The sequence below is a fragment of the Chelmon rostratus genome, chromosome 2 (assembly GCF_017976325.1).
Source record: "Chelmon rostratus isolate fCheRos1 chromosome 2, fCheRos1.pri, whole genome shotgun sequence".
In the NCBI taxonomy this organism is placed as follows: Eukaryota; Metazoa; Chordata; class Actinopteri; order Chaetodontiformes; family Chaetodontidae; genus Chelmon; species Chelmon rostratus.
Genome location: NC_055659.1, coordinates 10,984,092 through 11,008,765, shown reverse-complemented (window position 1 = coordinate 11,008,765; position 24,674 = coordinate 10,984,092). Strand labels below are relative to the sequence as shown.

The following is a 24,674-nucleotide window of genomic DNA, read 5'->3' as shown; positions in this document are numbered from 1 at the left end:
AGTAGAGTGACTTTCTAACCTACAGTGCAAGCAAGGTAAATAACCACCATAGTTTTATTTACTATTAAAAGATTCATTTCAACATAACAGCTACACCTATTTCTTAATATTATCTGATGTAGTCGGAGGCCCCTGATGCCCTGAGAGATGATTGTTCTGTCTGTTGTACTAGTTTCTTGTTTTAACATTTTTACAGGTGTTATCATGTTGAAAGAGTATATCAATCATTTACTAGTACAATATTTACCTCTGAAATGCTGTGGAGTAGAGGTAAAAAGTAGCACACGGAAATACCGTAAAGTGCAGTTACCTCAACGCTGTATTTAAATCAGTCCCTTAGTAACTGTAACGCTACTTAGTTAAAATTAGTTAAAACTACATTAGTGTAGGAGTTACTACAGTTTCGCGCCACTTGGACTTAGGTTACTGAAGCGGTCTGTTTCTTCGCGGCAGGTGCTAGTCCGATGGAGATTTTGTACTACGTTTCAGACAGCACATGAAGGCAACATCCCCCTCGTCCCGGTTGAACGGCGTCACAGCCGCGATGTGTCATTACGACGGATAAATTAACGTTACAGATCGACAAAGCCGTCCCGTCTCCAACGCTGCTCCCTGCTCTGGATCATGTCTGAGAAGGACCGTTAGTCCGCTTCTTCTTGCTCCCTTCCGCCGATGAAAACGGCTCCCGTTTAAAATCTCCTCGCTTGGTTTGAATTGGGATGAGGATGATCTCTGCGACGGGCAACATGTCTCTCGTCGCGCTGACTTTGGCGCTGCTCACCGTCGTCCTCTGCACTTCTCAGGGTAAGATTACGGCTCTCTATCCGCAGGCCGCGCGCCGCTAGCTCACGGTGTAACGGCGGAGCCCCGCGGACGTCTTCCAGGCGTTTCACCGGGGCAGCGGACTCCGCCAGGCTCCGCATCGCCTCACAGCATCAGCAGGAGCTCATGCTGCCGCTTTCTGGCTGTTTACCCGGAACCTCGACGTCTATTTCAGGCCCGGATAAGTGTCATTAAACCGTTCACTGTTTGGTGTCCGGCCACATTAAACGTCCTTTTGTTCAGTCTACTGTGAACTACATTTACTGGGTTTTGTATATATATTTTTTGAATAATTTGTTTAGTTTTTTTATTTAAAATGGACATTTAGGTTACAAGCTAATATAGTTAACAGTAGCCTGTAAGTATCGCTAGCTTAACTTGCTGTTTTTGTTTGGTTGTTTGGTTGTTTTCAAGAGCTGTAACGATCAATCGTCTCCACTATTACATTACTCGCCAACCGTTTTTATAATCGATTTCTCAGTTTGAGTAAGTTTTAACCAAAGAAACGTCAAAATACTCTGATTCCAGCTTTTTAAATGTGGATATTTTCTGGTTTCTTTACTCTTCTGTGACAGTAAACTGAAAACCTTTGGGTTGTGGACAAAACGAGACATTTCAGGACGTCGTCTTGGGCTTTGGGAAACACGGATCAACATTTGTCACAGTTTTCTCATGAATAATCACTTATCCAAGAAAATAATCGACAGGTTAATCGACCACGAAGATAATCATTAGTTGCAGCCCTAATATAGTAGTTACAAAAATATATTTATTTTCCAACACAGTAGCTAGTTTAGCTCAAACTCTTAACCTTATATAATTCAAACCTCAGTTACATATCAGTCAATCAAACTTTATTTGTACAGCACATGTTTCACAGGCCATTGCCATTCAAAGTGATTTTCATGTGTCTGACAATTTGGTAATAAGACATTATGTAAACAACGGAACAACTGGAGATTGAAAAAAATCTTAATTATATTAGTAAAATGTCATGGAGTACTGCTTTCTTATTTAGACTGTAGCACAAAGTTTGCTAAAAATCATCATTACAAGGCAATATATACAACACAATATTAGCGTATCATCATACAAGTGGTTTAAATCTGAATTTATTTTGCAGTTGTTTGCTTTAATTCAACTGTTATACAACAAGTTAAGATAGCATTGTTTGCATACAATAGTGTAAATAGCCAAACAATAGTGATATCACACAATAATATTTTCTAATATTGAGGCTTAGATCAAATGGCAGAATAAGTATTCCCTTTGCCAGCACTCAAAGAGGAGCCAAGCCTAGGTATAGATCATGGCTCAGCGCAGTACTGCAGGATCCTCTCTAACTTTAATGGACTTTCCATCAGTTTGATACACTTAGAAAAATCCTCAACTCAACAAGGAAGAGCAGCTCTCCGACGAGAAATGTGTTGTTTAATTCACATCCAGCATCCATCTATTGTGTTGTCAAAAATACTGTATATGTTAGTGATCTAGTGTTGAGAAAACTCAGGTTGAATGTACAAGTCAGTGTGACCTTTAGCTGCCTGCACACATGTGGCTGTTGTGACCAGGCTGTAATTTAGTGTGCCTTAAATTCTATGTTGTGGAAAACGTAATGATAGCAGCTCTTTGCAACTCAGTTTAGGATACACAGTGTATTTATTCTTCTGAATGACAATTTCTCAGTTAGGATATATACCTTTGTCTCCCAGGAGACCACAGCACTGTAACATCACAGTTCAGAGTTATTTGTGCACTTTTGTTTCATTCCTGGCTTTTGAAAAGAGTTGATCATGTGTATAAGTGTTGATTAAAGTGTCCTTTACAGTGGCAAAAAAACAACAACAATGAATTCACAACAGTTGATGAATCAACAAGAAATGAATCTGCTGCTATTCCGATGATTGAGACGATCATTTGTCAAGCAAAAATACAAAACATTGTTCTCAAATGTGAGAATTATGCTGCTTTGCCTTTATAGTAAATTTAATATTTTGGTTTTTGAACGTCACACAAAACAGTTCATTCATTCAAGTCTTTTGTTGACATCTTATTGGGTTGTAGGAAATTGTGACAGGGATTTTTGTACTGTTTTTACTAGTCATTTGATAAGGAGAATGTCAGATTAATTCAGGATGAAAATAATCCTTAGTCGCTGTCCTAGAATGAATAAATCTACTCATTTTTATTTCAGACATACACGTCCTTTAAATCTTCTGGGTACCTTACTTGAGCCCTCATCAGTTTTCAACCTCTGCCACAGGGAACCATTGAATAATGCATCAAGACTGTGTTTGTCCTGGAATTGGAAAGATGTAAAGAAAGAAGAGCCAGTACATGTACAAAATAAATATTTATTTTCTCCCGAAGGCAGAACAAAGCACCATCTCACGTTGAAAATGTGTCATAAAACAGACAACAGCGCGTCTGTAACGCTGAGATCGTAAGAAGGAGAATAAATTCTGTTAGAGAACAAACTGTCGGTCTGACCTGCTGCTTCCTTCATTCTGTCTCTCTCTGCCTCCTTCTTTTCTTTACCCTTTTTGATCATCTTCCCTGTCGTGTCATCCCGCCTCACGTTTTGTATTGCATTTGTTTTGCAGTCAGTGGGAACGAAGACTGTCTGTGGTACGTGGATAAAAACGGCACCTGGCACAACGGCTTCGACTGCCCTCTCATCACGTTCTGCTGTGGGAACTGCCACCGGCGCTACTGCTGCCTGGACGCCTTCAAGATGATCACAGAGAGGGAGCAGAAACGCTGCATGCTCTTCCAGTTCAGGTGCGGGGGGCAGCAGCAGCAGGGTTTTCATTTAATTACTTATTTATTAATTTACTCGACACCAGGAGTCAGTGTTTGTGTTCACAATCTAAGGCTATCACGGCAGGATCGCATATCCTTCATTTCCTTAAGGCAGAGAGATACTTTAACATCCTGCTTGAGGAAATTTACTGCCACAGTCTGCACAAAAAGATCTGCAAGACGCATCCTCAAGTATCTGTGAAGAGGAGATGAGGGAGTTGCAATAAATTATTAAATACAAAAATTGTACTTGAAGTGAAGGAATTTGGTGATGGGTGAAAATATCTTGTCTGTGCAGATAGCAGTGTTAGCAGCAGGTGCTGGAAATTCTGCAGCTATAAAAGTATAAAACATCTGTTACCATCTATAAAAACAACCACAGTAGTGCAGTTTATCATTTAAACAGGCATGTGACTGGCAGTTAATGTTGCATTCAGGGCACCATCCTTTATTTGCCCATCACCGTAAACTGCAGGGAATCTATACGTTATGCTTCAAATGAGCAGCACAAATCTTGGTAAATTTATACCATCATATATACAGTATCACTTATATTGGATTCATATTGATCAAGTAGTGTAAATCAGTAGCGTTTTTGTCCTCTAAGTAATGATTCACACAAACAAACATGGGAAGTGGTGGAACAAGGAAAAACTAGAATTTCTTTGTTCTTAAACTGAATGCACCAGATAAAATTAATTGGCCACAACTAGAGTCTGTGGGCAGACATCACTTAACAAAAGGACTCATTATATAAGTGTCGTCTCCTCAGATCTATTCTGGAGCCTCCCTGCAACAACAACAGAACAAGAGCTGCTGTTCCTTACTTCATTTAACTTCATTTACTTAATCTTTTAAATCTGGTGTTTGATATAATTATATCTTGTTTGTTTAATTAAGTCCTCATTATTTTCCAAAATTATGAACTAAATAATATCATGGCAGGAAGTTCACAACTCAGTAAGGAAAAAGAATGTACTCTTCATCTTAAATATCATGTTTGTGTAACTATTACTGTTACCATCTACTTAAGATAAAGCATTTTGGCATGAAAAGCCACATTTTTCATTTAACCAAGTATCCATGTCTGACATTAATTTTTATCACAAACCAAACTGCTTGAAATGGTTTAAAAATTCAGCGAGTTAGGATTTTTGTGGATAAACCTCCAGCCTTGATGGACTTACACATGCTTCCCCTGTGCCAAATAGCGGCCACGTTGAAGCACCGCTCTAATGAACATACAGTATCTACAGTTTGGACTCGCTGAGGAAACAACATAGAGGAAACGACAAAGGAATTATGGGATTATTCCCAAGGAACTGTGGGAATTGGTGTTTGATATATGGAAGCCGCACAGGCGGAGACGTGACTTTTATTGCATGATAGACCACAACTACTAGTAGAATAGCAATGCGGCATTGATTCAGTCACACACAAGCAGTTTGTTGCTTGTTGTTGAAAGGGAATTTACATGAAAAGAAAATCACAAACATTGTATTAACATGTATAGAAAATAATTGTCCACCATCACACTGCTTTGTCAGTAATTTTCCCTACAAATCAGAAGACACTCTAGGCACTCTTAATCTGGCCTGTATCCATGCCCTATTGGCTACATTTGCCTTAATGGCCCTGCTTTGGTCCCCACAGTCTAATATGTTCTCATTAGTCGCTCTATGGCATCAGCTATCTGTGCTTTCAGTGGTGTTTAATGGCAGAGTCCCCTGTGAGGGATCGTGATAATGCTGGACTAAGCAAGCTTGTACCTAAGAGACTGCAACATGGCAGTTTTCCTCCACAGCGCTGGAAACCATCCATCACTATCCAGAAGTGAGCAGACAACCTGCAGCTTATTAAGCCCTATGGGAGATCAGATCAGTGGGTGGCAGAGGCTGAGCTGAAATGGAGGGCTTTGTTGCTTCGCTGAGACTATGAGGTGAGGGAATCTGTTGGAGAGATGCAGGGTGTATGTCATTAACTCAGATGTGATTTCAGGGTCAGTCTGTGGTTGCATTCAGTGCGTCTGAATCCAAAACTTCACATCACAGCCATCTCTGCTTTAATCTTCTCTAAAGTGAGTCATACTCAGCAAGAGGAGGAGGAACAGCGCGAGGCTAGACGACCAAAGTAAGAAATGCTTTGTAACTTAAGTCCTGTTCTTCCTCTCCTCTCAGCCCCACCACTTTAGCTGGCATTGCCTCCTCCATCCTCCTGTTTGTGGCGATCATTGCTACTATGGTCTGCTGCTTCATGTGCTCCTGTTGTTACCTCTACCAGAGAAGGCAGCAGAGGGGCAGGACACCTTATGATGGTGAGACATCTACTCTTAACATCCATGCTTGTGCAGACAACCATAAGGTCGTAGTTTTCCTTCACAGCAGTGTGGACATTTTTTGACCCTCAGCCCAGCAGATCCCCATGGCCAGCTACCCAGTGGAGCCCATGTACGACGCTTATGGAAAACCACTGGGACCCTCTGAGTATCCACATGCAGGTTATCCAATGGCGCCCCAGTACCCTGGCATGCCCCCTCAGTACCCGATGATGCAGCCTGGACCTTATCCACCACACCTGATGGATCCTGCATACAGCCAGGGTAAGAGCACCTTTAGGTATTATGTCTACATTTTATTGATCACCAATATCAATTTCCCATTTGAACTGACAATAAAAGAGAGTCTTAAAAAAAGAAACTAAAATAAGACTAGTTTTTGCACATAAATCAATGCAAATAAATAAAGTGTCACAGCTGTGGTAAGTACTTTTGGGAAAGTGGCTCTATTCATGTGATTTTGTCTATTGAATATGACACAAAATATGACACACTTGCTGGAGGCAAAGTAGAGAAATTGCCGTGCTAACAGCAGGGAATAAGTTAATAATATGTTGGTTTTTACGTCCTTTGAACAAGATACTTTAACAGCTGCTGGGCAGTCTGCCTTGAAATCCATTGAGGATATTTATGGTCCTCAGGATGTGACCCCCCCTGAGCTCTCCTGTAGCGCCAACATCAGGCCAAGACCTTGACAAGAAATATAAGAAACTAAGAGGCAGCTTTACTCCTCACATTCAAGCTCCGCAGTTGGTGAACGCTTGCTAATTCGGACATTGTTCCCTTGCATGATCACCAGATCGTGTGATTTAAAAGGCAGACTGCCATGAAATTTGGTGAAAATTTCACATTGCACATTGCATTCTACCAAGGGCATGAGCCTTCTTAATTATAATGACTACATGTGACCAGTAGCACCATCTTTAGGACAATCAACTATTTGTTTGGGGATGAATCCTACTGAATTTTCTGATTATGGTTCTAATTTTACCTAAACATCTGACTTTATTTCCTGTTTCTACCTAATTATTTTTCAGCCCCTCCACCTTACTCTCCACCGCAGTATCCTGGTCATTGATGGGCTCGTCTACATGCACACACACACACACACACACAAAAACACATACACACAGAGGGAAACAACAGCAACAGAGAGAAATGACTGTTTCAAAAGAAGAAGGCAGCAACACTCTCTTACACACTCAAACACACACACACCCACACTCAAACACTACAGCTTGACTAGCAGTGGTTTGCCTGTGAAAGACAACAGGAGGCACTTTAAGGGTTTTGCTTGTTTGTTTATTTACAACATTGTCCTACTTTTCTGGAGTATTTACGTAAGTCAAACTGTGTTGTGCAACCTGACGCCCGATTGTTCCCAAAGTGAGGAGGTACATGGCCGGCGTCTCGACTCTGTGCTGCCACTTCTGCTCTGACACACTCACCTCAATGACAGGGGGTCACCTGAAGACAGGGCGCTCCCTTGCCATTTATTAGAGGGAAAATGCTTTACGTCCTCACTTTTGTTAAATTTGAATAAATTGATAACTGCATTCCAGATCATCTCGGTCACTGATCAACATTCTCCAAATATGATTACACGATGTGTTTTTTTCTGTATTTTTTCTGTAATGTGGTAGAGGCTAAAGTGAAACACAAATCGCATGTGTGATTAAAAAGGTGACATGTATGGCTCAAAGGCAGTGAGAAACTGTCTCAAATTTGCTCAGACGGCCTAATGGATTTCATGGTACTCCTGATTCTGTGTACGAAGCCTTTAGTCCCCTGTTAGTTTCAACTTTGTCTCTACTTTTTCATAGCTGACTTGACTAATTTACTTCATGGTAGCATATTACCTGCGCCATTGTAATGTAACATCAGCATGCTACCCCAGTCAAAGTTATCTGTTCTCTCATGCTCCTTTTCTGGTTTTAAATGAATTAGAAATGAGTCTTTAGATTAATCCCATAATGCCAGGTTGGACGTGACAGTGAAATTCATGTTAACTGTTTATTTTTCTTGTAACATATCAGGTCAGGGGAGTTGCAGGTCATGCACAAATTGTCCCGCCTTACAATAATTAACCATGAAGAAAAAATAAATTAACTATTTAAATACATATTTTGTAAATCTGTACTTCAACTGAATATTTTATGATATTGTAACAAGTTATTTTAAACACACTGTGTTGTTATTGTAACTTAAGTTATGATGTTTTAGCATTTTGGCATCTTTCCATTGGGTATTTATTATTATTAAGGTTACCTTTTACTGTGAAAGGGTTCTCACCTTCTGGACAAGCTACAAAGCCAAAAATCACTACTGTTGAAAATAATGATTTTGTTGACCACCTATCTTTAAGCCAGTAGTTTGACATTTTGGGAAATATGCTTATTTGCTGTTTTGCTTAGAGTTAAGAGAATATCAGTATCAATCCAATGTCTGTATGGTAAATATGTATGTTTGCTAAGCTAACTGTTAGCGGGAGGCAGCAGCCAGCTAGCAGGGTTTAGCAACTAAGAAAGACTGGAAACATGAAGAAACCGCTAGCCTAGCTCTGTCCCAAGACAACACAAATGTGTTAATTCGTTAAAAAAAAACATTAAATCTTTTTTGTTCAATCCATACAGAAACCTAAGTCTACAAATGAAAATTTGACATACTATAGGAGGCTAACTTATGTAGCCGAATATGTTATTTCTTAGCTGGAAGCTGGAACCAGTGGAAACTTCAGGAAAAATCTTACTTAAACCAATGTAAAACGTTATGTTGTTTTTACATCTGCGTACTAATATCTTATGTGTTAAATACTGAGCTATTGAGGGCCAGAGCCAGGCTAGCTGTCCCACCTCCACGCTTCTGGTCTGTGTGCTAAACTAAGCTCACCCGCTATGGCTGGACCAGTTAGCTAGCTAACATATGTTTTGTTTACTGCATAGATGTGAGTGGCATCAGTCTTCTCATCTAGCATTAGCTTGACAAGAAAGCAGATAACTTATGCTAGGTGTATTTCAAAACAATGTTGAACTATTCCTTTAAATTTGCACCTACAGATTTGGTCTCCAGTGAGGTCATAGCCCTGTAATGAATCTGTAACATGCCCCTTTGTAAGATGTGTGAACTGTTAAACATGACGTCTCAAGCATGTGTTGTATAGTTATCTGTCAGACGACTCATAGGCGATGCCTGGATTGTCTTTATTCAGGTGTAATTTATCTCGAAGTCCAATGAGACACATTAAAAACACTGTTATCATGCTGAGCAGAGAAGCCTGGGCAGCCTTTTCCTTGAGACTGAGACCTGCTGCTGAATCTTGTCTCACTGCTAAACCACGCAATGAATCAGACAGGACCTGTTACCGGTAGTTTACAGCATAAATTGTTTTCTCCGACCGCGGCGTCCATATGTACAGATTTGTTGAGCCTTTGTAAAGCACAAAAAGAGAACACTTTTCTTTGTAAGATGCTTTCATATGTAGTTTGACATAACATTTGCTCAATGATGTTTCCGTTTATCTGCGCTTCTAAACCAACTCCATGAGTGTGTTTAATGAAACTGATGTCAGTTGGCAGAATAACTTGTCTAGGTGGCTTTTGTCTGTTGTCATATCAATGGTATGACATTGTAATATAAAGTGAGTGAAAAGTTTTTATTTCTATTAACATAAAATTTAACTTTGGAATGTAAAGTACAACTGTCTGCTGTGTTTTTTTTTCTTCCAGGAAATGTAATGATGGAACATGTTGGAACGGGGTTTACAGCATTCTGACCACTAGATGTCTGTATTCACCTCCAAGCGATGTTAAATGTGTTCAGTTCACCATCATCACAAGGAACATCAATCCTAAAGATATTTGTGCCCCTAAACACACCGATTGTTATTAACCAATTATTATTTGTCACTGTTATTATATAGTATTCCTTCTAACTCTGACATAAGTACATTTTATATTTTGGTGCTCGAAAATGGCACATACCACCTACACAGCAGGCCAATATACATTTAGCATTTTAATACTTAGATGTGTACAATTGTTTAGCTTTGAATTTGTATCTCTTATTTTATTTTTTCTAATTCTATAATGTTTTTGCTCTTACCCTAATACTAATCTAATCTGATCTTTACTTTTAAATTATATTTCATGCATTTATTTATTTGTATATTGTTTAAAATTTACTTTGGTCCCTTTAACAGAATATTCTTCTCAAATCATATTGACTTTCTCTCATTTTAAGCAACTTTTGGATACTTTCAGTATATAATTTGCTTTAAATTTAGTGCATGATTTAAAACCTACCAGGTCCAGGAATTGTAGTGCTTTTGGTGTGATAAACAGCAGGATATTATGCCCCACCCTCAGGAGTTCCCACCCTGCATTTCACTGCACATATTTATTGACCATGTGAATCTAACACGTAAATCATCTGTTTCACCCCTAAATCACTGAGCTCCTGTTATAACAGAACTATATTATTAACTTATACTGTTTTTTCCAAACTTTTGGAAAGGTATTCATTAAAAAAAACTGGGAAATACAAAAGGCTCCTAAAAGAAACACGAGTGGCAGAAAATTGAATGTGAAATTGTCAACTGTTAGAATTAGTCATTACTAAAGAAAGAAAAAGAAATCAACTGGTCTCACTATAAACATGAATTGTGTAATAGGAAGTCTGTGTAACTCTGCTCTGACATCTCTGTAAACTTCAGCCCTTCCCATTGCCTTTAAAGGAGTGTGTACCCTGAACTAAATATGGACATGCACTTTCACAGGATTTCGAAGAATGTCCCAGCCTCACAGTCCACTTTGATGATGTGAGGCTCTTGTAGTTCATCACTGGTACCCCTCACTGCAAGACTGTGAGTCCAGCCTCTTTGCATCAGGATTGATGCCTCTGGTGGCTTTTTGGTGAGCAGGACGCGGCGGGACAGCAGGACACCAGCTTTGGCCTATGGGAATACTCCACTTCTCACCTTAGGAGAGAAATTATACAATAATCAGATTTTGAATAAAAGGATTTACTGTACTGACACCATCAGCACCTCCAAAGAAACCAAATTTCTCTGCTCCTCTCCACGGGCGTAGCCTTTTCCCCAGATTTTCTTAGGCAACCATGTCTCGGAGAAAGGTGAGAGGCCTGACCCGTACGGGCCGTCAGGTCAGCGAGGACCCAGACCTGGACAACCTGCTGTCCACGCTCTCCCCCGAGGAGATGGAGGAGCTGGAGAAGGACATGATGAAAGTGCCAGACCTCAACCCAGAGGATGGGAAGATCATCTTCCAAGGGGAGAGCCAGCAAGCCCAGCCACCTACGAGCAACAACGTCCGGGACTCTAAACTGGACAGCAGACGGGAGAGTGATCCTAAAGGGAGGCTCAGTCAGAGGGAACAGTCATTTGAGGTTTGTGAATGCTTGACTTGATTCCTTATCTGGTATGTTCTGGTTTTGACTTAAAAGAAACACTCTTAAGATGTTCGTATTTGAGAAGTTTTCAATAAAAATTACCTGCAGATGAGTGACTTTAGAAGAGTGTATAAAATCAACTATGTTCGCACCTATGACGGATAGATTATAGCATTATGTAACATCCACTGTCCCAGAGGTGTTCTAATGATAGCTTTCATGTGCTTGAAGCAAACCACCAACTGGACCTCATGCACCCTGGGTCCAGCAGCTCATAAATAGTGTTGAGCTGGCTCCTGTGCCAGGAAAAACATTGTTTTCCCCTCTGAGGCTTGCTTACATCCATTTCACATTCTTAATCATCGTCTCACAAGAGGAGAAACAGCCTCAGAAACACACCAAATCATTTCTTGTATTCCTCCGACGTGCTATAAGAGATTTTTCAGCCCTCCTTGGTTGAGTGTCAGGGAGCCAGATTTCTTGCAGTTTGTGTGTTTAAAGGAGAGGCACTTCAGTGGACGGAGCGGCGGCCCTGCGGAGCTTCTTAATCCCGGCCTGATGGAATTCCTTGGTTGATTGCTCCTACGCTCACTGCCTTTTAAGGCTACATCTGCCAGGGCCACGGCCTCGCACAGCAAAACAGACGGAGACTCACAAATCAAACACTTTGCAAGCAACTTGCTGCAAATGTGTCCCTCCACTAAAAGAAATGGTTCCTTGTACTTTTGCTGACTGTAAACACACATGCTGTATTATGTCAGGGATAGTGTGTGTGTGTGTTTACAGTGAGCAGATGGACGAGGGGCTGTTTGACAGTAAAGAAACTCAGTATTTGCATGGTTAGGTGTTAAACTGTCGATGTCATGCGTTACATACTGTAAGATATCTTTAAATTCTGCAAAATTGCGTCCTCGTTCTGTATCAGCAGAGATTTATTTTGGTTTAGGACACTACATCCTTTGACTCTTCCACAAGGAAGTTTAATTAAATCCTGTCATTGTTTGTCTTTGGTATTGGCATATGTTTAACAGTGTTACTAATACTAATATTTTCCACATCCTGCTCCTCACTTTCCTTCTCCTGCAGGGTGAGCCAAAGAAGGAGAGCCGGAAACAGGAATATCTGAGAAAGATGGGCCTGAGCCAAGAGGGGAACGACGACATGAAAGGGTTACGAAGACAAGCTAGTGTTTCGAGTGAAAAAGATATTAAGGTGGACGAGAGGAACAGCAGAGGTCACGAAAGTTCGAAAGAGGAGCCAAGTCGGCTTTCGAGCAGATACAGGAAGCAGGAGAGCAAAGAGAGTGACGTGAAAGTTGAGACCAAAGAGAAACATGAGGACACTAAGGTAAGAGACAGACGGGAAAACAGAGAGAGCACAGGTAGCAAAACAAAGGACATGATCTCTAAGTTGCAAGAAAAAAAGGATGACGACAGAGAGAAGGAGAGGAAAGAAGACTGCAGGAGAAAAGATGACAGCAAAACCAAAGACATTATCTCAAAGCTGCGGGAAAAACATGAAAAGGATGTGGGCAAGGAAAAGGAGAGGAGATCCGAGAGTTTCAGGACACAAGGACTTGTCTCTAAAATGTTGGAGAAGCAGAACAAGGCACAAGAGAGCCAGGCTCCAGAGTGTAAACCTGAGGAGAAGAGGCCTAAATCAGAGGAGAAAAGAGCCGAAGATAAAAACAAACCTGATGTCAAACTTGAGCGACAACTGTCTGAGAGGGGAGAGGTGCAGGTGAAACGTGATAAGGCGGAAAAAAGAACAGATAGAGAAGAGCTGGTTAACCACAGTGACCACGTGAAAGAGAAGGAGAAGAAGATTAGCACAGAGAAAAAGGAAAAAGAGGATAGTAAAGGAAAAAGTAAAAAAACAGAGGAAACTGAGAAACTTGGCAACTGCGTGGCCAAAAACACCCCAAACAGCAAGGCGAAAGCGGAAGAGGAGGACGACGAAGACTCCAGCATGTTTGATGAGCTAATGGAGCAGGTTCGGAGCAATGACCCCTCCCTCGCTGAGCTCAATGTCAACAACTCAGAGGTCATCAAGACGAAAACGCTCATCGAGTTTGCGGAGGCTTTGCGCAACAACACCCACGTCAAGAAGTTCGCTTTGGCTAACTGCCGCGCCGACGACCACGTGGCTTACGCCATCGCAGGCACGCTACGCAGCAACAAGACCATCACCAGCATCAACGTGGACTCCAACCACCTCACTGGCAAAGGCATCCTGTCTCTGATCCAGGCGCTGCAGCACAACTCCACACTGACTGAGCTCCGCTTTCAAAACCAGCGTCACATCTGTGGTGGGAAGACCGAGATGGAGATGACCAAGATCCTGAAAGAAAACACCACCCTGCTCAAACTGGGCTACCACTTTGAGTTAGCAGGACCCAGAATGACTACGACAAACATACTAAGTCGCAACATGGACCGACAGAGGCAGAAGCGCCTGCAGGAGCAGAAGCAGGCCCAGGCCAACGGGGAGAAGAAGGGGGCACTGGAGGTCCCCAAGACGGGTGGTGGAGGATCTCTGAGAAACTCGCCGAAAGCGTCCCCCAAACCTTCTCCCATGCCTTCACCAATGCCATCGCCAAAGCTGACTCCTAAAAGGGGAGCTGGAGGGCCAACTCCACCTCCACCTCCACCTCCTCCTGGGGGTGGACCTCCACCTCCACCGCCTCCTATGCTGAATGTAGACTCCCTGAGGAACTCTCTAACCCCAGTGTCGCAGAGGAAGCTGGATGGGAAAAGCCCAGGCAGTAGTAAGAACTCAAGGGACCAACTGCTCGCCTCTATCAGAGGAAGCGATATCAAACAACTCAAGAAGGTGCGTAAACTGGGTTTATGGATAGGTTAGCTCAGCCACAATACAGTCTCACATGCATACCTTTTATTTTTTCCCCATAGGTGCCAGTGCCAAAGTGGTTGCAGTAATATTTCCTGTTGGAATATGAAGTGAAAACGAAGAGAGAGGGAGAGCAGACATCTCACCGCAGGTTTAAAAGGAGATGAACTCTACATTCCCCCCGGGATGCGGTCGAAGAGCTGTGCTGTGGGACGGGTGGAGATGGTGAAACACGAGATGCCCACCGGTTGGATGACTAGCCCTCACTATGAGTTCTCCCCGCAAACACTGGACCAAAAGGACTCTGTGGAGAATGAGTGATGCAGGGCTCTCTATTAGCAGACTGCAGAGGGTGCCATGGGTTTTGTGGTTGTTTGGCTTCAGTTCATATTGATGCTTTGCTGGTTATTTGCACTAGATAATATGAAGCCGATCATATAACATGTTGGCTTGTGTATTCATCTGAATGTGAGCGTGGCGGGAGTGTGCGATGAGCTTAACAAGTGATTCAAATAACTCTTTATAAAATCCTAATATACAAAAGTTTATCAGTCATGTAGTGGACGTTAATTTGACCATTTATTTATTTGTGGAGTTTGTGGGAATCCAGCTTATACTTGTAAGTTATAAATCTGATCAAACTGGGAATTCTGAAATGGTGGAAATATCAGGGAATTAACAAACATGGCGGCCTGACTTAAGAAAATCTGGGTAAGAAAAAAATAAGGTCAAGGTGGTCTTTGACTGTGTGTCTCCTTGCCAAATCTCAAGACATCTCAGGCAGGGTTTAATGGATTGGAAAGCAGCCCAGTGGAATTGTGTTGCGTGATGAAAGAGTTTTAGCATGGAAATAATTACATAATGCATTCTTGCCAGGAAGTGCAAATGTCTGCCCTTCAGTATCTGATATTATATTTTGTACAGAATCATTCTATTCTGGGTGTTTGAATACCTTCCATAACTTGTAATACATCGGCATTTCTTAACCTGTGGGGGATTTGGAAAACCATTACTGGCTTATGTATCAACCCTCCTGTTGATTTGGGCCATACTTTAAAGTGAATGTTGTTTTTAAAGGAATTTAATGTGATAAACAAACGTCACAGTGGCACTCGTATATGTGCTGTGCAATGAAGGATTCTCTGTCATATCTGATTACACATGCCTTTCTTACAGAGCCTGTATGTCTCCAATAAAAGATTCTGGTATGTTTGCAATGACGAGTCACAAGTGTAATGTTATGCCTGGCTGATATCGTTAAGGACAATATGTACAGTATATTTAAAATGAAATACAGCTGACTTTTGCAACATTTTCAGGATGATAAATCAAGCTATGTATGTATAAATATCTGTGGAGCTGTCATTCATTTCAGTTGGTTTACAGTCTATATTAAAGTGTACACTGTTCATAACGTACTCCAGATCTAGCTTTTGCTAGGAAGATATGCACAATATCTAAAGAGCAAAAAATAGATATGTCTCATTCAACAACCACCGACCTGCAGTGTAAATATGATCTCTAACTATAACCAAAGGACGTGCACTCCTGCAATACTGTGTGTAAATCCTGACAACCGAGTTACTTGAGTTATTATAAAAAATATCTTCTTCATTGTACACTCACCTGTGTTTCTGCAACCAGAGGAACATTTAGACTTCTGTTACTCTTTACACCACATGTTTACAGCTGTAGGGAAACAGCAGGAGCTGTCTAGCGTCTCGCCACCATCGTCCTGAGTGTGCAGAGGAGAGCAGCAACTGCAGGCCAGTTTATTTCTCCATCTCCCTGCCTCAGCCTCTGCATCCATGAAATGCCTATATTTGGGCATTTCTCAATGAAAGCTCGCTTTGCGATTCATTCCTTTCCCGTTCCTAATAACGGGCTGCAGGCCAGCGTTCTGTCTCTCGGCTGTGGCTGCTCCCCTGACCAACAGCACTGATCTCAGATGGAGGAAAGAATGAAAATGTTGAGATTAAGGGTTGCTCAGTGCCAACAAATGGGATCTAAGGAGAACTTGGTGATCATTTGTGTGCAGAAAGTAACTCATTCTGGTATATCCTGATTTCTTGTTTGATGTTAACATCAGGTTCACTGTAAGTGAGCTGTGCATGTAAGTTCCTTCCTCTCTGTAGCATGGCTACCGAGTTAACCTGTTATTGGGCCCCAAAGCAAAAATGAGCTGGTGGGCTCCTGTTCACCCCCCTCTCCTGGAATACTCGCCACATGAACCTAGGTGTGCTGTGTGGCAATCAGATCTAAAACAAATGTATCTAGGGATTTGCAACATGCAAGCACTAGGCCTCTAAGCATCAGCTAATATAACAAAGGGACATATTATGAAAAACTCACTTATTCTAAAATTTGGCACAGAAATTAAGATCACATAATAAAACAGCACTCATCTTAAGACCTATTGGTGGTTTTCTCACACAAATGTACAATTAATCACACTAACAAATAGAGTTACATAGTGGGAGGAGCTATTTCAGGCACCCCTGGGTCCAGTAAAGTAAAAATCCCATTCATTTTCTTCCACAGACAATTTTATGTGACTCACAGCTGGATCACCACAAAACCTTACTAACTAACTTAATTACTAATCTAGTTAACTACATCTCCCAGTGTGCATTTTGACAAAAAGCATCCAGTCAATGAGCATACAATTCTGGTTCATTTGTGCGTGAATTAATCAACTATGGCTCTTTGTTTTGTAACTGTTAAGACTGCTCTGATTCACACCTCTGACTGCCTGTTGTCCATGCCCAGTTGTAGCAGAGACTCATGGGTATTGTAGTATTTAGACCCATCTACCATGCCTAAATAATGGACAAAACATAATCTGTGAATAACTGAATTAAAAATAAACCTATGGGGTCATTACATGTTTCTGTTACAAGTAACATGAAGGATATTGTTTAAGAGAAAACTGATTGTGGATTGAGGTGGATTGTTTTCTTTGGCTTATTCTTGATTTTTATAGCTTTCAGTGTTGTGTGTAGTGTATTTTACTTCCCCTTCTCTTTTCTCGACGTGGAAAGCGTTTTTAAATTCTGCTTTAGAAAAGTGCTTGCTGGCTTGAAAGAGTTTAAGCATGGCAATAATTACATAATGCATTCTTATCAGGAAGTGCAAATGTCTGCCCTTCAGTATCTGATGTCATATTTTGTACAGAATCATTCTTTTCTAGGTTTTTGAAAACCTTACATAATTTATAATACATCAGCTTTTGGGGATTTGGAAAACCATTACTGGCTATATCAACCCTCCTTTTGATTTAGGCCATACTTTGAAAGGATTTCATACTGTCCATACTGTTTGTCATTTAACTGTCAGTAGAGAACTGACAAGGGTAAATAAACTATCCTGGAGAGAACGGAGACCCCGGAGTGCCAAAAATGTTTTTACACGCAATGACTCACAGGATAACAAAACAAAGTATTTCTCTTCTGCACAATTTTGGTGAAATCTATTTCACGTTATAACAACTTGAATTTCCTTCTATATAATAAAATGTTCCCGCAATGCAACCTTTTGTTTCCTTAAGCGAAACTGTTTGTCCTGAACGTAGCGTTTTACGTAACAAACACATGAAATGCTCCTTTACGTATCACGTTGTCGATAAGAGTTACGTCAGAGGGAACAGCAGAAGAACAAAATGGAGGAATATGCTAGAGAGCCATGGTGAGTCTTACCACCAAATAAGATATATTTTAACCTGTGTTTTGCTAGGTACTCTGTATGCCTCTGTTTGGCATTACTATCACATTAAGTATGTATAATTGTTTTACGGTACAACGTGTGGCATAACTGTAAACATCTCAAATCCCGCCGGTTACATAGCGTTAGCAGGAATGCTAACTTTACATAGACCTGTATTGGCAGTTTGTGCTAGCATTAGTCCATCGCTGCTATATCACGTTGTTAGTGACCTTGTCGGTTTACTCACCCACATGTCATTACATTTCTTTCATGTCGTCCAGTCACTCAGCCTGTGCAAGGAGATATATGATTTAATCTGAATGCCAAGCATCGTCGTGTCTTTTTAGCTGTTCAGTAGAAATTAGCTCAGTTAAGGATGTCTGCTTTAGCATATTACCAAGCTAGTTAAGTTAGCCACCGGTGTGCTAACTTCATCTGTTGGGGGCAGCCTGAGAATTGCACAACAGCTGTAGAAGAGTACCTTGTGACTTGTATAGTAAAGATAATTTTGCCAATGTTTAGGAGTAGTGACATCTACTATATCCATGGTCTGCTGTCATGCCGTAACATTACGACTGTAGTGGACCAGGTTTAGCTATCGCCAGACCAGGTGGCACATGGTGTAATACCCAGGCAATAAAAAGCATTTATAGTGGTCTGAAGATAAATTAATGCGCTGCGTCTATTTAGCCGCCGGTTTTGCTGTGACAAGTAGCTTTTAAAATACTTGTAAATAAAGCAGTTCTCCATTTACTTTTTTTTCAGTTGAGTATGCGCTTTCTATGCTGTGTTGACATAAGAGAGAGTGCTTGTTCTTCTAAAGTCACCCTTAGTTTCTAGCCCATACTACATCAAGACTGACCCTGCAACTAGAGATCATGATATTGGCACATCTGAATACAATCTCATTCACTGTACATAATATGATAATGACATTCGCTAATGGCTGTTTTATGGTTCTAGCCCCTGGAGGATTGTGGACGACTGTGGGGGAGCCTTCACCATGGGAGCTATTGGAGGAGGAATATTCCAGGCAGTAAAAGGCTTCAGAAATGCACCCTCGGTAAGTTCATTCAGTCATATTTTGACACTTTCTGGCTGTATTGCTTCAGTCAAATACAACAATTATGACATCCTTATACAACTCACACTACACACAACATGAGACTGGTTTGACACTAGTTTGGAGCAGGCACTACACCAGGTTTTGTTATTGTCAGATGATTAATGGCACAGTCAACTCTGTAGAAATGTCACTGTTGTGCATGATCAGTTGCTTTATTGTATGATAACATTTACATTATTTAAACAGTTACAAGTAATGGATGGAAATCCTTAATACTTTCCCCCCTAAGAGAGGAAACAGTGTAAATAAACACACTGATGTGTTTAATGTTAAAACATGAGAAGCAACATGAGCAGTAAAGTAATTGAAGCAATGGCAAGGAGGTTTTTTTTTTTTTTTTTTTGCTTTAAATTTGTACCCCACATAGGAATGCATGTATGATTTAGGTAATACTTTGTACTATTAGTCAGCCTTTAGCACAAATGTAATTGGAATATACAGTTCATCTTTAAAATGTATCCTGTTTGTTATATTTTCCTTTATAGCTCACTCTTCAAAACCTTTAGTGTAGTGAGGTATCTTCTCATTAAATTCAGGTACACAAGGGTGTGTCATTTTTCCATGTCTTAAATTGTCATAAACTGCAATTTTGGTACTGTGACTTCATCCTATCCTGAGTTGACAAGGAGTTGATCTGTGTTTGCTCTGTCCTGTAGGGGATGAGCCACAGAATGAAAGGTAGTTTGACTGCCATCAAGACCAGAGCCCCACAGCTCGGAGGTAAGAATATCTGCTGAATTAAATGTTGTATGTCTTCAGGTGATGATTTGCTCTGTAAACTGGATAGGTCACTATTTTCTCCTTTGCAAATGACAGGTAGTCAGCTTGTTCTCATGTTACTTATGTTGCTTACAGTACTTCAGTTCCAATTTTAATGAGCTAATCCTGATGGGAACAAAGTACCAAAACATTCATAGAAATGTCTTTAACCGCTGCTGCATTGTAAACGACTCTTCCCCTGTCTCTCTCTAAGCCCATGTTGTTTCATTCAAATATGGCTTAATATACTGCCTTGTCCTCCTTCTGGAAGCTTAGACATAAGCTGTATGGTTGTTTTGATACTTTTCTCTGTTGTGTATGTTACTGATGTCCTGAGCTGACACTAAGGATAGGACTAGCATACAACTACAGCTGCTGTTAAAGCCGACAGTTGTTGAGCATTCGATACTCAAGAAGTATATTTTGGGTAAAGTGAAACTTAACAGTGGCTGCAAAGTAGCCCAAAAGGTGTCTTTCCTGTTTCTTGTTGTACTTAAGTAAATATTTTTTGGGATGCAGGAAGCTTTGCTGTATGGGGAGGCCTCTTCTCCATGATCGACTGTGGTTTAGTAAAAGTACGAGGGAAGGAGGATCCCTGGAACTCAATCACAAGTGGGGCCATGACAGGAGCGATCCTTGCTGCAAGAAGTGAGTAAGCTTAGAAGAAGCTGACAGTTAACAGTCAACACAAGCATGCCTCATAGAAAAGGCAAACAGTGGTGTTGCTGTTGTACACTGAACACCGAGTTCATAATTAAGCCTACAGACAGTGATAGTTTAAGTTTATTTACTTTATTGATCCCAAGACTGGGAAATTACTTCTCTGCTTTTAGCCCATCGCTGGGGAAACACACACACATGCAACATGCACCATGCAGTGAAACACACACAGGAGCAGTTGGCTGCAATCAAGCGCCCGGGGAGCATATTGGGGGGGTTAAGTGCCTTGCTCAAGGGCACATCAGCCGGCTAATGGAGGGGGAGGGAATACTCCACCAAACCGGTGACCTTCCGATCACAAGCCGCTTCTCCAACCTGTAGGCCACGGCTGCCCCCTAGAAAGCGTCAATAAGACTATTCACTGTTTGGATATGTGCCAGAATCTTTGTGCAACTTTGGTTCGAGTGAAACGACTATGAAACTACTTTTCAGAGGGGCTCTGTGCTCGTCACTGTGACTTGTCAAAACTGTCCAGTACTGTGACCCAATCTAACAGCAGTAAAGCTGGTGACTGATGTTATTGATGGCCAAAATTATGAAAATAAAAGGAAGAAAAAAACAGATTTCCTCAAGTCTACTGTGCACAGAGATGTGTTTCAAGCAGTTAAAATTTGAATTTTTGAAAAACTAAGGCCTTGACCACACATATACAGATATTTAGCAAAACATTTTCCTCTGTGGTTCCCCTGTTCACACACCAACAGTGTTTTAGGTCACTGAGATGGAGATTTTTTAAAAACGCTTTCCAAAGTGCAGTTTTTCTGTGCATCCAAAACGGATGTTTGGGGAAACAAGTTTATGCATGCCCATTGTTGTTTTGTGAAATCAGCATGCCACTAAAACAACAGTTGCAAACTACTGGTTCATATTTGGTTAGGACTGCTAGGCTGTGTGCCAGAAAGTCCTTAAATAACTGCAAATGAATAAATAATTAACTACTACAGTTTGTGCTTAAGTAACTACTGTCAAAGGAGAATCAGGTCACGTCACATGCTCAGCTTGTTCGTCTCTGGTATTTGATGTATTGTTGTTGGAGACTTTTATCACCACCTACTGGCCCATCATACTTGTTTTAAGTGTTTGGAATCATTTTTGCGTTCCTGTGCTAAACAGTCTGTATATGTGTGGTCAAGGCCTAAAGCTGGTTGATATCATTGTTACATGCACACTAGATTTTTCCTGAAAAAAGAAAAGAGAGAAAATTTTTTTTTTTTTTTTTTCCATTGACAATTCTAGACTCACTTCAGTAAAGGTGTCACAGCTGGATGCGATCCTGAGTTTGGCCTGTTTGCAGTATTGAAACTGGAAATAAGCAGATTCACTTAATTCAATTAGATGAACTGGAGTTGTCATGTATTGTGACTGTGCAGCATGTGAGTTCACATGCATTCACATTTATTAATGTGAACTAAGTTTTAATTAAATCCTACACACCTGTGTCTACCCACACAGGTGTTGTCACTTTTTTGTCTGATTAAACTTCTCAGAACTGTGTGGATGTGCACAGATCAGGTTTGATTGACATCTTTGTCACCGTCCTTGTTCATTTGCTTGCACCTGCTGGTGCGGGAAAACTTACACCTTACTCGACCTTGGTAGACATATTTGGACCTTTGGCTTTGGTGGCCTTGTGTAATTCCCAGCAGTACTCCAGCTAACTTAAATCTGAACAGAGGTTTAATTATGCATAATAATAAGTTATGTTAAGGTCATAAAAAATGTGGACCTTTCTCATATATTTAAAAACAAAGTGATGACATCTCGACTTCGTTGTTTAATCTACTTCTTATGTGACATGTGGCGACTAGTGTGTTGTGTGCATGTAACATTAACAATCCCTGTTCCTCCGTAGATGGACCAGTAGCAATGGTAGGCTCTGCAGCCATGGGAGGTATCCTGCTGGCATTGATAGAGGGTGCTGGAATCCTGCTGACTAGGTTTGCCTCTTCACAGTTCCCAACTGGTGAGTAACACTTCTGATATTGGACATTTGTGTCATTCAATGATAGATGGAGTTTGTTGATTTTGTATAACTCTACCTGATTACACCATGTTTTGTTTTCTCTCCAGGACCCCAATTTGCAGAAGAACCCGCCCCTGCTGCAATGCCCTCCCCTTCCTTTGGAGACTACAGACAATATCAGTGAGAGGACTCCCCACTTCTTATCCACTAGGCCTTTTTGAATTCCTTGCTGAAGTTACAAAGAAGAAATGGAGATGCAAATTCCACATGTCAAACAATAGCAACTGCACCCAACTTTAATGGACTGTGTAAGACAAGTCAAAGGCAAAACACATCTTCATTTACCTTCTTTCAAGAGCCATGTACAGATCTGCCTCTCTGCCATTTTCAGCCTTGTCATGTGCATCTGTTTCACCTGACATAGGTTAAATACAGACATTTGGTGGGATGTGTTGTTTGATGTTGGGGAGTTTGTAGGGATGAGATGTGTTTTTCTGTTTTGTTCACAAACAGTATGTACTGCACGTAGCCCAACAAGTGGGAGGTCAACACCACCAAGCTCTGGATAGTGTTGAATTTAGCTAGAACCCGTCAGCCATGGAACATCATGAATTATATATAAGTATGGTAAACTCATGTATATACAGTAAAGGCTTTCCACTTGTATTCACTTATGTTAGTCTTTATTTGCCTTAAATATGTCGTCTGCTTGGGCTGGCCACTGACATTTGGCTGGCCTTTTTTAATTTGATTTTATTCAGTTATGAAGGCAAACATCTATTCCTGAGCTATTAGTTTGTTTTAAAGTGATTTATTTATTTTAGATTGTAAAGAGTTCTACCAGATTGTTCTATTTTACGTGACAGTGCTTTTACATTCAACACAAAGGTGTGGAAAAGACAGCTATTGACCAAGGATGGCATAGGCAGTACAAATGAATGGAGAAACTCAAGCAAGGGATTGATGCATACTGTGTTAAATCTGTATGAAAGATTGTACTATGGTACAATAAAGACATAAGTTGTTCTGTGTGTCTCTTGTAGTCTTATGAATGCATTTATGCAATTGGTTCTGGTTCAGGTCTTGGCTGTGAAAAACGTAGATGCCGAGTGAGAATGAGTTGATGTCAAACTTATTAAGTGTACTTTGGCTTCTGTTTTGTGCTGGCTGGGCAGGATTGCTCATTCTCCACTAGAGGGTAGTCCTCACAAACATATGCAGACCAGTGCTGCTCTTTTATGCCTGGCTAAAACTGTGTTGGATGTGTTTACAAAGGCTTCATAAGGGAACACTTTCCTCTCACATTCTTGTATGTTAGTGTCACACATCTGCTATCTGTTTGAAACCAGCTCTGTGCAGTAACAGGTGAAGGACACTGGATGAACGCTGTGATGGGAAAGGGACCTTGATGCAACTCTGACATCACCAGCTTGATATGTGGGATCAGGGATCGTTAATGGCAGGGTAAATGTTTAAGTTGAGCAAAAGTCACTAAATCAAAAAACTTTCATACTTTCCTAAAGTTTTGAGACTCAACAGAAAAATCACTGAAAAACAACTATAAATAAATAGCATAAGACACAGTCAGAGGACACTGCATTGGACGCACACCTTGGATACTTGATTTGTAGGTCTACGACTGCAACTCACCATTAAGAGACTGTAACGATTAATCTGGCTATTATTTTCACTCAGTTTCCTATGTGACAGTTTCATCTTGTCATATTTAAAGTGCTTTATTTGTTCAACCAACACTTCCAATAACCCCAAAATATTAATCCTGCTGTCATAGATGATTTAAAGGCCCAGCAAATATTCTCATTTAGAAACATTCATTTTAGGCACTTTTATAATATTCAAATGATGGACTAGCTGATTAATGGACAGATGCAATGAAAGGATCTCAGGTATAAACAGCTGACAGCTGTGAAAGGAAAATGTTAAAAAAAAAAAAAGGTTTGTCAAGATCTTACTGTATGTGAAGACTTGAAATTGACTTGAAAGTTGCTGATAAAGGTTTGTTGCTTGACTTGGCTTCATGGATTTAAGACTTGACTTGAGACTTGACCTGATACACTTGCGACAATTTCCCAGTGCCCAATCTGACAATCCGACATCATATTGCCGATTTTGTCCAATTAACATTCAAAAATAAATAATAGACAAAATAACCCCAGCAATTATTCACA

The 24,674-nt window shown here is 40.7% G+C and overlaps 3 protein-coding genes across 4 annotated transcripts; all 3 read left to right on the top strand.

Moving 5' to 3' along the window:
* Positions 1 to 554: 554 nt before the first annotated feature.
* shisa4 (shisa family member 4) lies at positions 555 to 9,638 on the top strand. The gene is made up of 5 exons (XM_041956444.1): positions 555 to 804; positions 3,426 to 3,603; positions 5,802 to 5,938; positions 6,032 to 6,223; positions 6,997 to 9,638. The coding sequence occupies exons 1-5, from the start codon at positions 720 to 722 to the stop codon at positions 7,035 to 7,037; spliced, it is 633 nt and encodes a 210-aa protein (XP_041812378.1). The 5' UTR covers positions 555 to 719; the 3' UTR covers positions 7,038 to 9,638.
* A 1,147-nt stretch (positions 9,639 to 10,785) lies between these two features.
* On the top strand, positions 10,786 to 15,436 carry lmod1b (leiomodin 1b (smooth muscle)). Its single transcript, XM_041954447.1, has 3 exons — positions 10,786 to 11,362; positions 12,452 to 14,197; positions 14,278 to 15,436. The coding sequence occupies exons 1-3, from the start codon at positions 11,075 to 11,077 to the stop codon at positions 14,302 to 14,304; spliced, it is 2,061 nt and encodes a 686-aa protein (XP_041810381.1). The 5' UTR covers positions 10,786 to 11,074; the 3' UTR covers positions 14,305 to 15,436.
* A 2,421-nt stretch (positions 15,437 to 17,857) lies between these two features.
* On the top strand, positions 17,858 to 23,510 carry timm17a (translocase of inner mitochondrial membrane 17 homolog A (yeast)). Of its 2 annotated transcripts, none has more exons than XM_041955696.1 (6): positions 17,858 to 17,899; positions 18,881 to 18,980; positions 19,700 to 19,763; positions 20,322 to 20,450; positions 22,375 to 22,485; positions 22,593 to 23,510. In XM_041955696.1, the coding sequence occupies exons 1-6, from the start codon at positions 17,874 to 17,876 to the stop codon at positions 22,667 to 22,669; spliced, it is 507 nt and encodes a 168-aa protein (XP_041811630.1). In that variant the 5' UTR covers positions 17,858 to 17,873; the 3' UTR covers positions 22,670 to 23,510. The 2 variants fall into 2 exon arrangements, with proteins under 2 accessions (XP_041811630.1, XP_041811622.1); XM_041955688.1 differs by having other exon boundaries at positions 17,881 to 17,987.
* The last annotated feature ends 1,164 nt before the right edge of the window (positions 23,511 to 24,674 follow it).

Bases quoted from the DNA above. Each gene is read 5' to 3' on its own strand.
- lmod1b (XM_041954447.1), top strand. From the start codon at position 11,075: ATGTCTCGGAGAAAGGTGAGAGGCCTGACCCGTACGGGCCGTCAGGTC. The intron at 11,363-12,451 runs GTTTGTGAATGC...CTTCTCCTGCAG, and splicing joins AGAGGGAACAGTCATTTGAG to GGTGAGCCAAAGAAGGAGAG. The intron at 14,198-14,277 runs GTGCGTAAACTG...TTTTCCCCATAG, and splicing joins ATATCAAACAACTCAAGAAG to GTGCCAGTGCCAAAGTGGTT.
- shisa4 (XM_041956444.1), top strand. From the start codon at position 720: ATGAGGATGATCTCTGCGACGGGCAACATGTCTCTCGTCGCGCTGACT. The intron at 805-3,425 runs GTAAGATTACGG...TTTGTTTTGCAG, and splicing joins CGTCCTCTGCACTTCTCAGG to TCAGTGGGAACGAAGACTGT. The intron at 5,939-6,031 runs GTGAGACATCTA...TTTGACCCTCAG, and splicing joins GGGCAGGACACCTTATGATG to CCCAGCAGATCCCCATGGCC.
- timm17a (XM_041955688.1), top strand. From the start codon at position 17,884: ATGCTAGAGAGCCATGGTGAGTCTTACCACCAAATAAGATATATTTTA. The intron at 17,988-18,880 runs GTATGTATAATT...TTATGGTTCTAG, and splicing joins TGGCATTACTATCACATTAA to CCCCTGGAGGATTGTGGACG. The intron at 18,981-19,699 runs GTAAGTTCATTC...TCTGTCCTGTAG, and splicing joins GCTTCAGAAATGCACCCTCG to GGGATGAGCCACAGAATGAA.